The sequence below is a fragment of the Ochlerotatus camptorhynchus genome, unplaced genomic scaffold, assembly GCF_037179485.1.
Source record: "Ochlerotatus camptorhynchus isolate MF236.1 unplaced genomic scaffold, CSIRO-AGI_Acam_v1.1 ptg000124l, whole genome shotgun sequence".
Classification (NCBI taxonomy): Eukaryota; Metazoa; Arthropoda; class Insecta; order Diptera; family Culicidae; genus Ochlerotatus; species Ochlerotatus camptorhynchus.
The window spans coordinates 2685968-2699440 of record NW_027040614.1 but is presented as its reverse complement, the minus strand read 5'-3'; the positions used below and the strand labels follow the sequence as shown (position 1 = coordinate 2699440).

The 13473-nt window shown below is 42.6% G+C and overlaps 1 protein-coding gene across 2 annotated transcripts in view; it reads right to left on the bottom strand.

Annotated features, from left to right (window-relative positions):
* The window catches only part of LOC135699982 (facilitated trehalose transporter Tret1-like), a 54485-nt gene that overhangs the window by 20788 nt on the left and 20224 nt on the right, over nucleotides 1-13473 (bottom strand). For both annotated transcript variants that reach the window (XM_065220325.1, XM_065220324.1), the window contains exon 4: nucleotides 13267-13442. In XM_065220325.1, coding sequence (XP_065076397.1) covers nucleotides 13267-13442 — 176 coding nt within the window. The remainder of the gene's footprint in view (nucleotides 1-13266; nucleotides 13443-13473) is intronic.

The window sequence follows — 13473 nt, the reverse complement described above, 5'->3', positions numbered from 1 at the left end:
TTGTCATTTGGGTCCTTTAAAACTGGATGTTTAATTACATTTTTGTTTTTGATTTTAACCTCTCACAGATTGTGTTTAAAAGCTGTACTTCCTCAAGAAATTTCAACACTTTTTTGGCCGTTTCCTCATCATCCGCAAGAGATTCTTTTAAGTTGTCCGTTAGCCCTGCTTTTTTTCGCTCCCTTCCTAACTCGATACAGTCCACAAAGATATGTTTAACAGTTAAATGGCTATTACAAAATCTACATACGGGAGGATCTTCCTTGTCTAGTAGGTATTTATGTGTTAGTAAGGTGTGCCCTATTCTTAGTCGTGCTAGAATAACGCTTTCTTTTCTCGTTGTTCCTACCGCTCGCTTGTAAGATTTTACGCTATGCTTTACTTCTCGCAGCTTGTTATTACTGGTCGATGTCCATTCAACTTGCCATTTGTGGTTTGTATGTGTCTTTATCAGTGTTTTCGATTCTTTGAAGTCAACGCTTTCGATGTCTACATGGGTTGCTTCTAATGCTTTTTTGGCTTCTTTATCTGCTCTCTCATTCCCAGCTTTCCCTATGTGACTGGGAACCCAGCACACCACTACTTCTGTTCCCCTGCATCTGATTTGATTGTTTATCATAGTTACTTCATCTTTCCAATGGTTTTTAATTCTTCGATTTTCCAACGCAGATACCACACTCAGCGAATCCGTGCATATAATGTAGGCCCCCACTCGCTCTTGGCTTGCCACCCAGCTTAAGGCTTCCTTAATCGCTATACTTTCGGCACTAAATATACTACTAATGTCATTCACTCGTTTCCTTAGTATTGTATCCCTGACCACTACACTAAACCCGCATCTTCCGTCCTTTTTTGATCCATCCGTGTATATCGGCGTGTGGATTCTGTACTTGGTGTTCTTCATTTTTCCAAATGTTCGCTGCAGTTCTGTAGAGCTCGTCCCTTGTTTACAAAGCAAATGTAAACTTTTGTCAACCCGCATCGGTTTCCTTTCCCAGGGTGGACATTTTGCTCGAGTGAAAGTCCTCGTTGGTGGTAATACCAAATTCAGTTCTTGAAGTACTCTGGTTCCCCTGATAGTCACGGTATAGGCTTCCCTAGCCGGTTCAGATCCCCAAATTTCGCCAGAGCTATCGTCCTCGCCGCTCGAGGCATTTGAAGAACTCTCACTGTTGTTTTCTTCATTGTGAACTTCGTGATATCCACTCAATCCTGCTTTGCGTGCAACGAAAATTGCCGTCCGCTCTTCTAGTAATGTTCTCAAATCCGGTATTCCCGTCTCTACTTGTAAGCTAACGACGGGCTCGTCCTAAAAGCTCCAGTCAATGCTCTAAGTCCCGAATTATGCGTCGTTTCAAGGTACTTCAAAGCACTTTCATCTAGTCCTGACAATATTGGAGCAGCGTAAAGTATTTTTTCTAAAATAGTAGCGCGATATATTTTAAGTAGAGTGTTCCTATCACCGCCCCAAGCCCTAGCAGCAATGCTACGAATGAAGTTGATTCTTTGTTGACAGACAGCTTTCACTTCTTCAGCGTGTTTTCGAAATTTCATGAAGCAATCCAGTGTAATTCCCAAACATTTGTGGCTTGTGTTAAGAGGGATACCGATTCCGTTCAGGTGCAGTGTTCCTGAAAGACGGGGTTTACGTGAACGCGGATTACGAAAAACTACCGTTGCGCTCTTCTCTGCAGATATTGTATATCCTGTTTGGTACTGCCAATCTTCGATCTTCGTTAGCGCTGCTTGAAGTGTATCTCTGATGCTTTCAGAGTTTTCTCCAGTTGCAATGAGGATCACGTCATCTGCGTAAAGAAGGCATTTTACATCTGGTGGTAAGTATTGCATGATTGTATCGATCGCGATTAGGAACAGTGTTACACTGAGAATTGAGCCCTGGCATAATCCCGTCTCCATGCTCTTTTCGTTTGAAAGTGTGCCATTTACCAGCACGTTGAACGTTCTTCTTTCCAGCATTTTATGCAGGAACCGTAACATAGATCCATCAATTTTCCAATCTTTCAGTCTCTGCAGTATAAGTCTCCTCCAAGTCGTATCGTAAGCCTTTGTTACATCCAAAAACACAACCTGTGCGTATTGTTTCTTATTTAGTGACTCCCTGATAGTTTCCTCGAGTAAAGCTAAATGGTCGACGGTTGTTCTACCTTTTCTAAACGCATACTGGTGCTTACTCAAGAGTTCATTAGACTCCAGAACGTGCACCAAGCGATTATTAACCATTCGTTCGAATACTTTTCCGACGCAACTGTTTAAGTTTATTGGGCGATAGTTTCGTGGATTGACCCGTTCTCCTTTTCCTTTATATAAAGGAACCACAATGGAACGTGTCCACTCTATAGGAAATATACCCTCAACCCATAATCTATTGTATGCTTCGAGTAACTGAGTCTTGCAATCTATTAGTAGATTAGCAATCATCGCGTAGTGCACTCCATCCGGTCCTGGCGACGAACCCTGTAGGCCTTCGAGGGCTTCTTCTAGCTCGTGATACTGAAATGTTTGATTATATTCAGAATCATTTTCCTCGTCGATTTGAAACTCCTCTGCTTCCGCTGCTTCTTTCCACTCTGTGAACCTCGTACCATAAGCTTCGTTACTAGATATAGCTTGAAAGCTATCTCCAAGACAATTTGCTATACCGTTATCATCTATTACTGTTTCGCCATCGCACATTATTGCATTGACCATCTCGTTTTTATTTTTCCCTTGTATTAGTCGATATTTGCTCCACATTTCTTTTACTGGGGTTTGCACCGTGAAAGTATCAGCTAATGCTACCCAGCTCTTCTTTTTTGCATTGAATACAACATCACGAGCTGCTTCTCTAGCCTCACGAAACTGCTTGGCGAGTTGTTCTTTCTCCTCCAATCCGGAACTCGACGATTTTAATTTTCTTAGAGCCTTGCTTCGGTTTTTTATAGCTGCAGCCACTTCTTCATTCCACCATGGAACACATTTCTTTCCTAAAAATCCTTTTGTTTTTGGGATGAACCTTTCTGCTGATTTAAGGATCTTGTATTTGCTCCTCCGCACCGTATTTTCGTTCAAATTTGATGTCAGTCTGATATGACGTCCAGTCGGCTTCTTCTATTTTCCACCTAGGAAAGGTTTTCCGTGGCCTTGTAGTTCCTGGAAAAGCTATAAAGGTCGGGGAGTGATCACTGCCATGGAAATCCTCGGATACGGTCCACTCCAATTGTCCTGCAAGGTCCGTGGAACTGATTGCAACATCGATGCAGGAAAATGATCCGTTCGAATGGTTCACATGCGTTGGTTCTCCGGTATTCAGTACTGCTAAACTGTTCTCTTCGATAAACTCCATAACGATTCGTCCTCGCAAAGATATATCCCTAGATCCCCAAATAGTATGATGGGCATTCAAATCTCCCACTAATAGAACTGAGTTAGGTGTCTGGGTGATTATGTCCGAAAGATCCCTGGTGGAGATTTCTTCTCTGGGTGGCAAGTAAACATTTACGACACGAACATTGAGTGGGGGACCTACCTTTACTATTATTACTTCCAGATTTGTGTCGAATTGGATTTCTTCAGCGTCGATTCCAGTTTTGACCGCCGTTAGTACTCCTCCTGCTGCTCGTCTGCCTCCTTCTCGTTGTCTGTGAAATATTCTGTAAACATTGATGGCTGGTGGTTTCCGTGCTGAACACATGCTCTCCTGCAAGCAAATGATGGCTGGTTGCTTCTCTTTTATAAGTGTGTCCAGATCAGGTTTGCTAGTCCTTAGTCCTTGGATGTTCCATGAGATTGCGATCGGGTGGTTCTCGGCTGGTACCGTTTTGTTGGCAGAACGTCGAGGCGACTGACAGAGCACAGGTTGGGCTGTAACGTCCTCGCTCCCGTCCCCCGAATCGTCCTCTTCTCCAAGGAGAAGCGGGGAGGCTACTTTCTCTTCGCACTGCCCCAACCAACCTGCGGTGTTGCGTGGTCCTTGTGATGAGATTGGGATATCCATTGCGTTTGTGAGATTTCTACTGTCCATTGTGTTATGTTGTTGATTATTCCGATATTCGTATCCGTGTTCGTTGCCAATATCATTATTCAACGTTTTCATATTTGTTGAATTTATGTTTCTAGACAATTTTCCGTTTTGGTGGTCTTTCTCTCCTAGTCCTTTGTTGGTCACCATTACTTTTGGCATTCTCTTTGTTTTGTTTCTCGGGTTGGCCAATTCGAGATGAGCTCCGGGATCGTATGGTTGTTACTTCCGAGTTTTGCTTCTTACGTTCGTTCCTGCGTCTTCTGGCTGCTTCATTACCTTCTTCGTTGTTTTTATTGTTATTAGGTTTCGCTTGTATTATGTATTTTTCGTGTCCTTGATCAGCTTCTGTCATGATAGCGTCTTCTTCGTCCTCGGATATCCCCATTTTTTGTTTAGTTATCGCTCGATTTGCTTTAATTTCCATTAGATCAGCCTTCATTTTTTGGAATTCCGCAATGATGGTTCTCATTTGCTCTACTTCACGTCGTAGCCTTTGGATTTCCCTGTCTTTTTCGGTTTTCTTTGAAGCTTCCTTTAGCTTGATGATTTCCGCTTTTAACATTTCCACTTCGTTTTCTTTTCTGATACGTTCAAGCCGGTCCTGTGCACCGCTCACTCCAGCGTATGTATTTTCCCCGTTTAGTTTCTCATATTCCTTCCTGGCCTCTGCGAATGACATTCCCGTTTCCACTTTCATTTTGATGATCTTTTGCTCCTTGACATACTTGCTGCACTTTCTGCTGATTGGTTGATGGTTTCCTTGGCAGTTCTTACAGAACGGATCCTGATTGCAGTCATCGAGTCCTTCTGGATGTACTCCAGAGCAATTTTTACAGACTGCAGTGTTTGAGCACTTGGTTTTGGTATGACCATAGTTACAACAATTGTAGCAAATCATCGGGTTCGGGTAGTACAATCTCGTTGGTAATCGTAATGGGTTAAAGTAGACATACTTAGGAGCAACGGTTCGTCCAATGGTAAGTATCAGTGTTGGTGTGTTGATTTTTTTCTTCCCTTCTAGTCAAGATATTCTTCGAACTTCAACTACTCCTTGATCTTTAAGCTCCGCTAGTAGAACTTGTTCCGTCATTTCCACAACCTCGTGGCAGCTCACAACACAGCGACACCTGCTTAGAGTGGGATGGAGCTCTACTACAACCTCTGTGCCGTCGATTAGTTTCTTCATGTTGATTAACTGTTTCGCTTGCTGAATGCTTCTGGTTCTAAGCACGTACTTCCTTCCTTTGTCCTCTGTGCTTGCTGATTCGATTTTTCCTCCACATACATCTTCAATGGACTTTCCGATGATGAACGGGACAGGTAGTTTTGAATTTTCGCCAACAGCAGACATTTGTAGAATTAAACGTTCTCCATGCAAGCCAAGGCGGTCCATCCACGCTGGTACAGTGCGGGCATTTTCGTTACTATGCTGCTCATTATTGTCGTCTGGTGGATCACCCAAGAGGGGGTCCCCCGGTGCGGAAAGTGCTGTAGCCATGAGGCCAGGGAGCACAGGAGGTTCAGGATCCGTGTGTAACGCTCAGAATCGTTTTGTATTTTAACCGCTGGTTCAAACTGTTTCCCAACTTGCGCCCTAGCCTAGACTAGTAACGACTACCCTTTCACCTTCTATCTGAACCACCCAAGGGTTAAGGTTCAGGTGGACAGTTTTGCAGCCCCACCGAAGTGGGAGACGACTACGCTTTCTCCTAGTACTATCTCAACAGAGCGTTAAAGGTCCAGTTGTGATAGGGACGTTTTAACCCAACACGTCCAAAGGTACAGCTAAGTTCAATATCGAACAAGTAGATTCGTTCTCCACACGCCTAACGATAGACACTGCTCTTGACAATAGAGCAATGCGTTTGTGAGGAGCTTTCACTGGCAGCTACCTACGGTTGGAGCAAGTTTTGCTTGCAAGCGATGTTGCATGCAATCTTGCTTGCGCTATCCGGCTTATTCCACGCAAGCTATAGGAATGTCAAACAGTAATCCACTTTCCTTCAGATGCTCTTGTTTACTCAATTTTTAATAAGTTCACTCTGTCTTCCACAATCTTGGCAAAAGTAAACTTCACTTTCACGTGCCACTAAACACTTTCAGTAACTAACTGAACTTTGAATAATTACAGCCCGGTGGCTATAACACTCCGAAAAACAATCCGAATTCCACACGTCTTAGCACTCTGTCTATCTGTATAGAGCTTGCATACTCGCCTGCGGAAATTTTTCATTTTCTTCATTGATCAGCCATCTTTCCGGAGTCAAAGTGAACCCAAAAAACTCTGCCGTTTGAGTACCAAAAATACATTTGCTGTCGTTTAGCTTAACATTATGATTTTCTAGGCGTGCAAGCAGTTCTTTCAAGTTTTCATTATGTTCAGCTCCAGTGTTTCCGTAGACCAACACATCATCCAGATAGTTTGTACAGCCTGTTCAGGCAGCCAGGATCTTGCGTTGTAGAGCCTCTTAAAACAGGTCGGGAGCATTACACAGGCCGAAGGGCAATCTCACACAACAGAACATAACAAATTCCGTATAGAAATTGGTGAGATGCCTGGATTCTTCATCCAGCTCCATGTGAAAGAAGGCATTTGACAGATCAATTGTCGAAAACCATTCCGCGCCGTTCAACTCTGCCAGAATCTTTTCTAAAGTGGAGTACGGTAGATGCATCGGTTGGGTCACCGGAGATCGACGATGTCATTCGTCCCTTTCGGGACCACCAACATTGACGAACAAAATGATGTGTCCATGCCATCTACAATAGGTTCGATGATATTCGCTGATACCAAACTTTCCAATCTCTCAAATCATATCTACTCGACGAAATATTTATCACCACTTGTTTTTGGCTGTGTTACGTCTCCTCTAGGACTTTATGCCATGGAATCGGTTCTGGATATTCCGGATTATGATTCCATATGGTCAAATTTGATATTTGATAGGCGACATATTAAATCACATCTACTTGATGAAATACGACCAATGATACTCATAACGACAACCATAGAGAAATATGCCCATCTTCCGCTTCCGGATATTCTTGATCATGGTTCCATATGGTTAAATTTGATATCTCTGATAACCATATCAAGCGACATATTAAACGAAATATGACCAACAGCTCTGAAAACGAAAACCATAAAGCCATATGGCCACCGTAGAACTGGTTTCGGATATTACGGATTATGGTTCTAAATGGGTAAATTAGTTATTTATCTTAACCATATCAAGCGACATGTCAAATCACATTTACTCGACAAAATGTGATCAATAGCTCTTTCAAATAATAACAGAGCCCTATGGCCACCGTAGAACCGGTTCCGGATATCCCGAATTATGGCTCCACATGGTCAAATTCATTATCTATTATTGACATATCAAATCACATCTACTCTACGAAATTTGACCAATGGTATTGAAAACAACAATGATAGAACCATATGGCCACCTAAAAGTCGATTTAAGATGTTCCAAATATATATTTTGCATAATATAGGTAAACTGAATCCAACAGATCCAAAGTCGATAACAACAGAATTTCAGAAACATAAGTGAAGGTGTATCGACCCATACACTATGGAGGGTCGGAAACGAAAGCAAGTGCTGAATTAGAACCAGGCAAGATATCGCAGCAGAGGTAGCAGTCTGTGGATCTGAGAGAAGAGCCTCAACAAGAACTTTAAAGTTGGTTGGAAATGCTATCTAACATGAAGCTTCAGTGTGATAATTTATTAGCTAGAAAATGGTCTTAGAAGAGAATAGGTAGATAGTTCCGTTAGAGTACGGCAGTATGAAAACTGAATGGAAGTTGAAACTAAGCGAAGGGCCAGTAATGAGACAGTACAAGTCAAACGCACACTTCTTCTGAGATTTGAAGTATGTCTTCAAATCTAAAGGCAAAAAAGTGCGCGCTTGACTAGCTCATATACTGTCTGCGGCTGTGGAATAGTTCTAGCGACGTTTCATCACTACCTAAAACCCCACGTTGCCGAAAGATTCTTCTTTACCCAACTATCCTGTGCTACTCCTCTCGTCATGGCCAACTTAGCCATCTCAGAGAGAAAGCAGTAGGGTGGTTGTTGCGTGCTGTACCATCAACAGCATTGTTGACGGCTACTCCCGTCTTGAATTGTTACATTCAAAGTGTTAGATAGCATTTCCAACCAACTCTGAAAATCGCAATCTTCGTGACACCGAAGGATCTTCCAACTGGTTTTCTAAGAGCAGAAGAGCTACGGCAAGCAGAATATACGTTGATACGAAAGGTACAGGAAGAGGTATTTCCGGCTGAGCTAGGAGTTGTTCGGAATAAGGAACCTGTCATTCGAACGTCTCCACTTCGCTGGTATCATCCTTATGTTTGCGAGAATGGCATTCTAAGAGTCGGTGGACGTTTGCGTAATTCGAAAGAGCCTGACGACGCCAAACATCGCATGAATCTTCCAGCAAGACACCGGTTAACCAGGATGGTCTTTGAACATTACCATCTTCGTTTGCTCCACGCCGGTCCGCAACTTCTGCTTGGAACGGTTCGGCCACGCTACTGGCCTCTCGGAGGAAGAAACGTTGCAAGGCAGGTGTCCACCCGAAGCCAAAACAAAGACAGCAGTTCATGGGAGAACTACCTACATCGAGGGTCACGGTTTCTGCTGTGAAGGGCTACGTAGCCTTACATGGAATTGGTGTCCAATTTGTCCACAGCGAGGATCCTGTAAGCACTCCGACGCACTCACCTGTAAGCACTCACACGCAGAGGAAGGTGTACCGATTTGTATTTGGACAATGGCACGGATTTCGTTGGACCCCGGAACCAGCTGGAGGAATTATTTCGTCTATGTAAGGATGCTGATCATCGTCAAGACGTATTCAGGTTCTGTGCCAATGAAGGGATTACTTCGTATTTTAATCCTCCCGGCTCCCCACACTTAGGACGATCAGCTAAACATCAAAGCTGATCGGTACGATCAGCTAAACATCACATGCTACAGGTCATCGGTTCCAATCCTGTTTCACACGAAGATATGGTCACGTTGCTAGTTCAAGTGGACGGCTGCTTGAATTCCAGGCCGCTGATTCCGATGTCAGATGATCCTAACGATCTTGAGTCTCTTTCCCTAGCACATTTCCTGGTTGGCAGTTCATTAAAATCACTTCCCGAACTACGGTTGGTACCCCCAGTCCGCTTAAGACAATATCAAGCGGTTCAGCAGCATCTACAGCATTTTTGGGACAGATGCAAGAGAGAATACCTCTGTCAGTTACAAGGTAGGTCCAAGCGTTGAACTAGAGACAATAACGTCGTTTTTGTACCAAAAACCGCCAACCCCCCAAATTCACCAGAGATTCGTCCGGTGGAAAGATTTTGGGCCATAATGAAGGCCAAAGTTCGAAAATCCTGCAAGGTGTTAAAGAACGAGCTGGAGTTGAAGAAAGAATGGATGAAAGTGACCAAAAAGGTCGGCTCCACCATTGCACAAAATGTAATGTGGGGTCTTAAGGGAAAGGTACGGGCTTTCAGCGATGGACAGGAAATTGAATAAAGTAATTATGCCGAAACATAATCCATGTGTATTAGTTCATTCCATGAAATTTTCATGAAAATCCGACTTAAAATAAATTGTTGGCGAACACATTGGTGCATTTTTTTTTCGAGTACAGGCCTTAGACCAAAACAGACAATGTTCATTAACTCAGTAAGGACTGTTCATTTTATAAAACTGACATCTACATGTGACGATAGAAAGCTAACGTTTTACCTCAATTTGATGAATTTCTTTTCGCCGTGTACAAAGGTTTGTTGACAAAACACAAATATTTTTTATTTTTTTTTAAAACAGTTTGATCCGAACATGGGACGAATTGATGAAACCGAGTTTTAATTATTCAAAAATACTGCTCAGAGCGACTATCTTGTAGAGATATTGCGAAAATTGTAAAAAGATCGAAGTCTGCTGTGTATCAAATCATCAGAAAGTTTGGAGAGCACCATACGTTGAAGATTTGCCAAAATCCAGAACCAGACACGGTGCTGCAAACCTATAGATAGAGAAGAAATGTGTTGAACTTTTGTTGTCTGAAGAATCTAACTCTGTACGTAAGATTGCCAAAAAACTGGGAATATCCGTCGGAACGGTCCAAAACATAAAGAAGAGGAAGAATATCAAGATTTATAGGAAACAGAAAGCGCCTAAACGGAGCGCGGAACAGCACAAACGAGCTAAAGAGCGATGCCGGAAGCTTGATACAATTTTGAGGAAGCAAAGCAACCGTTGCATTTTAATGGATGATGAAACATATTGCAAACTGAATACAATCACACTACCTGTGCCAAGTGCTTGTATGGCAAGCAATTTGTTCATGTGAACGGTGAAATTTATCGCAGAGAATGCATTCAAAAACGACTTGTTGCTCTGTATCGTCAGCACAAGATCCCTCCACTGTTCTGGCCTGACCTTGCTTCCGCCCACTACGCTTCTGCTACGCTCAAGCTGATGAAGTCGTATAAGATCAACTTCGTCGAGAAAGAGGATAATCCACCAAACTGTCCAGAACTGCGTCCGGTTGAGCGTTACTGGGCAATCATCAAGCGCAACCTTCGACAGGATGGTAGAGAAGCACAATCTGTCAACGAGGTTAAAGAAAATGTGGTCAGCTGCTAGTCGAAAGGTCACACAGAAAACTGTAAAGAAGCTTATGAGAGGAATTCGTGGAAAAGTACGTCAGTTTTATCATTAAAAGCATTTCGTGGATTTTTTTACTTTGCAATTGTTATAGAATAATAAGAATCTGTTATGCATAAAACCGTGTTTAAATTGGATGATAAATATAAAATATATCGTCAAATGAATGTGTCCGTTTTATAAATTGAACAGTCTTTAATCTTTGAGATTTGATCATATGCGTAGAACAATTTTTTACTTCAAATATGATCTTCTATCGCCCCTTAAATTATTTGCACTAAGGAACCGAACGTCCTGTATACATAACAAAGAGGGAGGGGCCTGGGGGGATTACCACCCAACAGATGTAAGAACCATTCACCGGAACGATGGTAACAAAATCTCAACTTAATCGGCCTGGGCATCTCTGAGATTCATTTTTTCACGGGGATTTTACGGGTTAAATTTGACACTTCTAAAATAAATTATAATGTTCGAAAATTCCCCTGTTGTTGAGCTTACGAATTTCGCGAAGGTGGTTTGTCAAAATTGATTCCTGGTCTGTCATAAATTAGGCTGGTACAATTGCATCTGTCGAATTTAAGAGGAAATTCACCAAATGGAACACAGCCTGAATGTAGGGCGTTCGACAGCTGGATTTGAACAACCTGCTTCAGTTTCTGTTTCTGAAATAAAAAATCGACGTTATTTATTTGCAAAACGGATAATCACCAACCCAGCTTCCACTCCACTCCAATATGTCATGCCTTTCTTTTCGCATTGCAAACAAAATATTGCAACCTTTCTCGCGGCACGTAGCACAGGGACGTTACCGGCAAGTGATAAGACAGCTCGGCTCGGAGAAGGGAAATTTTGTCGCGAACCGACTTCACGCGGCCTACGGGATGACTTTTGCCTGTTATCAGTTCCGTCTACCAATGGCGCTCCATCCATGCAAGCAATTTCTAATGAATATGCTTTACAGAAAGATAGCCCATTCCACCTTATCTCCGCGGACACTTTCCGCAAGAGACTTTCACACCAATCTAAGGCGTTAATCGATTACGAAATCCAATCACGGCTCGAGCAGGTGGATGAGAAGGGGGCGGGGGTTGGATGAAGGTGAAGATAGCTGGCGCCCCGTATTCCTATCATCGAGTTAAGACGGCTACCGACCGGGGGGATTCACAATCTTGTTGACATCATCAGTCGGTGGAGAACCGCGTGGCAGAGAGACACCTATCGTAGTAGGCATGTCGCATGAGAATAGGAAAAATTCAGGTTGTGTTCCATTTGGTGGATTTTCACTTAAATTTGACAGATGGAAAATTTTAAAATAAACCTTCCATTGTACCAGAGTTATTTCTGACCGACAAGGAATCAATTGTGACAAACACCTTTTCGAAAATCGGAAGATCAACAATAGAGCGATTTTCGAACATTATAATTTATTTTCCAAGTGTCAAATTCAAGTGAAAATTCACCAAATGGAACACAGTCTCAGGTGTTTAGACGGAACGGGGGTTGACTTGAAATATGGACGACTTCCAACTGTCAAAATCTGTTTCAATCGAATGACAGTTCGATCAACAATCAATACGAAACTAACGATTTTAAATTGGCTCACCACTTTAGTAGCCTATTGGTCCCAAGCAAACGATTAACGTACCCTATTCTAGTTGAAATTCTATTACTACACTATGTTTGTTTTGATTCGCTATGAAAGTTTGACAGATAACACAATAGTCCAGAATGGGAATTGAGTATGGAAGATGCATTTAGGCTGTGAACCATTTGCCGAGTTAAAATTAACTCGTGGTAAAAATGACATTTCGAAAGTTATTTTCTATGTTCGAAAATCCCCGTGTTGTCGATCGACCGGTTTTCGACCCACCGTTGTCAAAATTTAACTTCTTGACTGTCAGAAATAACCATGCTCGGATAGCAGGGTTCATCGATAACTTTCCATCTGTCAAATTTTAACCAAAAGTTAAAATAATCCACCAAATGGTTCAGAGCCTAAGTTGTTCCTTACAGTTCACACGAATAATTCGTAATTATGTTGTGAAACATTCGTTATCAATACGAACGAAAAGGCAGTATGCCAATTTTAACGAAATACGCTTCAATAATCTATTTCGTTGCAGAAAACAACGAATCAATTCGTGGTACAAATAAATCATTTTCGCTGAAGAGGAGACAATAAGGGGGCTTTTATGATTCGATTTTCTGTCAAACGCGAACCAGCGCCTGATTGGTCGGGCGAACGTATAGGAACGCGAGAATTTTTACAACAGGGAACCTATTTTCTTGTAGTTTGACAGTCAACTGCGTCGCCCATAATGAATTAATTTTTGCACGGTCGTTTCCGCGAGAAAAGAAGAACACGTCACAGCCAAAAAGAAGCCAGCTGTCGTCACTTCCTGTTAGATATAAACTAAATTTTATTTTCAGTAGATGACGGGAAGGGGTCTATTTAACATGCCCGCAATCGATATACGTTACACCAAGGAAAAGTCTTATCAGCCGCTCCCCCTGTTTACGTTCAGATTGCCTATTCGAACAGCAAAATCTCACTTACCGGACATCAGCTGAATCAGAATCCCCAGCGCAAACTGCACGTACAGCACGCTGTCCAGCAGCGGTTTGAACTGCTTCGAACCGAACTCGTCCACGTACGGCGGAATCAGCGTGTAGCAAATCCCGGCGGAAATTCCCGCCAGCGCCCGGCCGGCACTGAAGAACCAAAACGACGTCCTGGATTGGAAACATAAATGTCAATGTTGGC